The sequence below is a fragment of the Glycine max genome, chromosome 8 (genome assembly GCF_000004515.6).
Source record: "Glycine max cultivar Williams 82 chromosome 8, Glycine_max_v4.0, whole genome shotgun sequence".
Lineage (NCBI taxonomy): Eukaryota > Viridiplantae > Streptophyta > Magnoliopsida > Fabales > Fabaceae > Glycine > Glycine max.
The window spans coordinates 23,360,738-23,363,359 of NC_038244.2; the positions used below are offsets into that span (position 1 = coordinate 23,360,738).

Genomic DNA, 2,622 nt, shown 5'->3' on the forward strand with positions numbered 1-2,622 from the left:
CAAGACTAAATGGCTACTGGAATCTTGTATCACCCGCTCCAAATACAACTTTTATATACGTAGCTTTACATGAGCATCCAATTGTTTATCTCAGCATTGAGCAATGTAATAACTTTAATCATGTAGTTCTGTTAGCAACAAATACCAATACTAATTGATGAGGAGTTGTTTTAACCAAAAAAAAACCCATAACAGACCAAAATCCAACCACTCCTTTATAGTTTTTCTTTCCACTTTTAAGTTGACCAAATATTGTATCAGCTCCACGTAAAGATGAAATACATACCCTCCAGTTGTACGTGTGAGTGTATATAACACAACCCGAAATCAGCTTCATCAACAGCAAAATCTTCCTCTCAAATCACAGTAAAATACATCACCACTCAAGTATAAGTTATTGTGTGTAAAATGGCCAACATTTTCCTACACAATTGGGGCAACACTTGCAAGGCTATCCTCTGCCTCTTATTCCTAACCCCAACCCTTTTTATTGCAAACTCTGCAAGGATCCTAGATGAAGTGGAATCCCAACCCCAAGCCATAGGCATTCTACCAGCACCTGGAGCTGTCAATCCTTCACTCACAACAGGTCCAGTCACCACCACTTTGCCACCTGGCCAAACACCTGCAACCACCACCACATCACAGGTAGGCTACGAAACACATCAGATACTATCTATACTCTTGGATACTTTATCGATACATATATGTAAAGTATCCATGCCTTTAAAAATGCTAAGAAAATCTAATACAATTAGATATGAGACCATGATTTATAATTTTCATTTCATTTTCAGTAATGTCCTAGAAGTATGTTATAAATTTGGATTTGCAAAATTATAATTATATATTTTACGTGGGTACGTATACTGTATCGGATCTAATACAAGTATGGTAGCAGGTTGGCCCTGCCACCACTTCGGCAAGTGGGCAAACACCGGCAGCCGCCAGCACCGTAAACCCTGGTGGTACTACAGAAGACTCTGGAGATGAAGATGATAATGAAGTAGAGCCACCAGTTCCAGATAATGCAGCACCAGTGACACCAAACCCTGTGGCAAAAGAAGCATCATTCTCTTTCTTCATGCATGACATCCTTGGAGGGTCACGTCCATCAGCAAGAGTGGTTGCAGGAATAGTGGCCAACACTGATGTGACTGGCCTACCATTCTCGAAGCTCAACAACAACCTCTTCCCAATCACTGGAGGAATCCCACTGGTAAACCCCAAGCTCAACGGCATCATCACCAACAACAATCTCCCAAACCTTGTAGGCCTAAGTGGTGCACAATCCTCCACTGTCTTCAAGAACAGTGGCACCAGCAACACTGTCACTGGCAGCAACAACCAGCCATTTGTCTCAGCAGGTAACCTCCCTGCAGGATTCACCATCCAGAAGCTCATGTTCGGGTCCGTGACCGTCATCGATGACCAGTTGACAGAAGGGCACGAGCTTGATTCTGCTGTGATTGGAAAGGCACAAGGGTTCTACTTGGCAAGTTCATTGGATGGTACTAGCCAGACCATTTTGCTGACAGTTTTGGTGCATGGTGGTGAACATGAACATCATGATTTGGTGGATGACAGTATCAATCTCTTTGGGATTCATAGGACAGCTTCATCAGAATCTGAGGTAGCAGTGATTGGTGGGACTGGCAAGTATGAGAATGCTAGAGGGTATGCTTCACTTGAGACTCTTCTCAAGGAGGACCAGCACACCACAGATGGGGTGGACACCATCCTGCATTTCAATGTCTACCTCACTGAGTAGAGAGATCACCTGTGATTATATTTGGAGTTTCAATTTCAATTTGTATATGGTTGTTCAAATTGGTGCTATATATCTCTGTTAATGCTTTATCAAGTTTGAAACAAAGTTCATTAATGCTGCTTCCTTTTGGTCATTTTTAGCCGATGTCTCTTTTTCTTTCCCCATTCTCTTATACTACATGTCTCATATCTGCCATGTCACCACCTATACGTGAATTATCATTATCTTATGATTAATACTTCATTTAAGTTTACTTTTTATATCATCATGATTACTATATATAGTTACCATCTTGAATAAGATTAGCGTCATAAAGATTTCAAAAATTAAATATGATAGTTCCAAACCGTAATAATTAAAGGGTTTGATTTTTTTTTAATTCCTAAACTTTTTCAAATTTTTATTTTTAATCTCTAAACTTCTTTTTATCCTTATAATTTTCTTTTTTTAACAGTTTTAATTATTTCTATCTAGAAACAACATTAACTAATAACATAATAGTTACATTGACACCCAAGTGACTTGTCACATGTTTTTATAATAACATAATACTATTATTAATTAGCATCTCAGCCTATCCAAAGAAAGAAAAAGAAAAGTAGATGAATTCACAATATTATGGATTTTTGTCACTAATTTGAGTTGTTAGGTCATCAATGACTTCCAGACATCCTTAATGATCGGATAATGACAGATATGATTGACTTCTGTCCCTGGCATAGTGGCATTAGTATATATCAAATAATGTAGCCACCTGCAATGTACATAGAAAAGGGAGATAAATTAGCTGGAAAAAAAATTAGAGTAAAAGAAGTAAATATTCAGACTCCCAAATGCCCTTGATTAGAGTC

The 2,622-nt window shown here is 38.4% G+C and overlaps 1 protein-coding gene across 1 annotated transcript; it reads left to right on the forward strand.

Moving 5' to 3' along the window:
- Window positions 1-330: 330 nt before the first annotated feature.
- Window positions 331-1,904, forward strand: LOC100805671 (dirigent protein 9). Its single transcript, XM_003531866.5, has 2 exons — window positions 331-648; window positions 902-1,904. The coding sequence occupies exons 1-2, from the start codon at window positions 409-411 to the stop codon at window positions 1,769-1,771; spliced, it is 1,110 nt and encodes a 369-aa protein (XP_003531914.1). The 5' UTR covers window positions 331-408; the 3' UTR covers window positions 1,772-1,904.
- The last annotated feature ends 718 nt before the right edge of the window (window positions 1,905-2,622 follow it).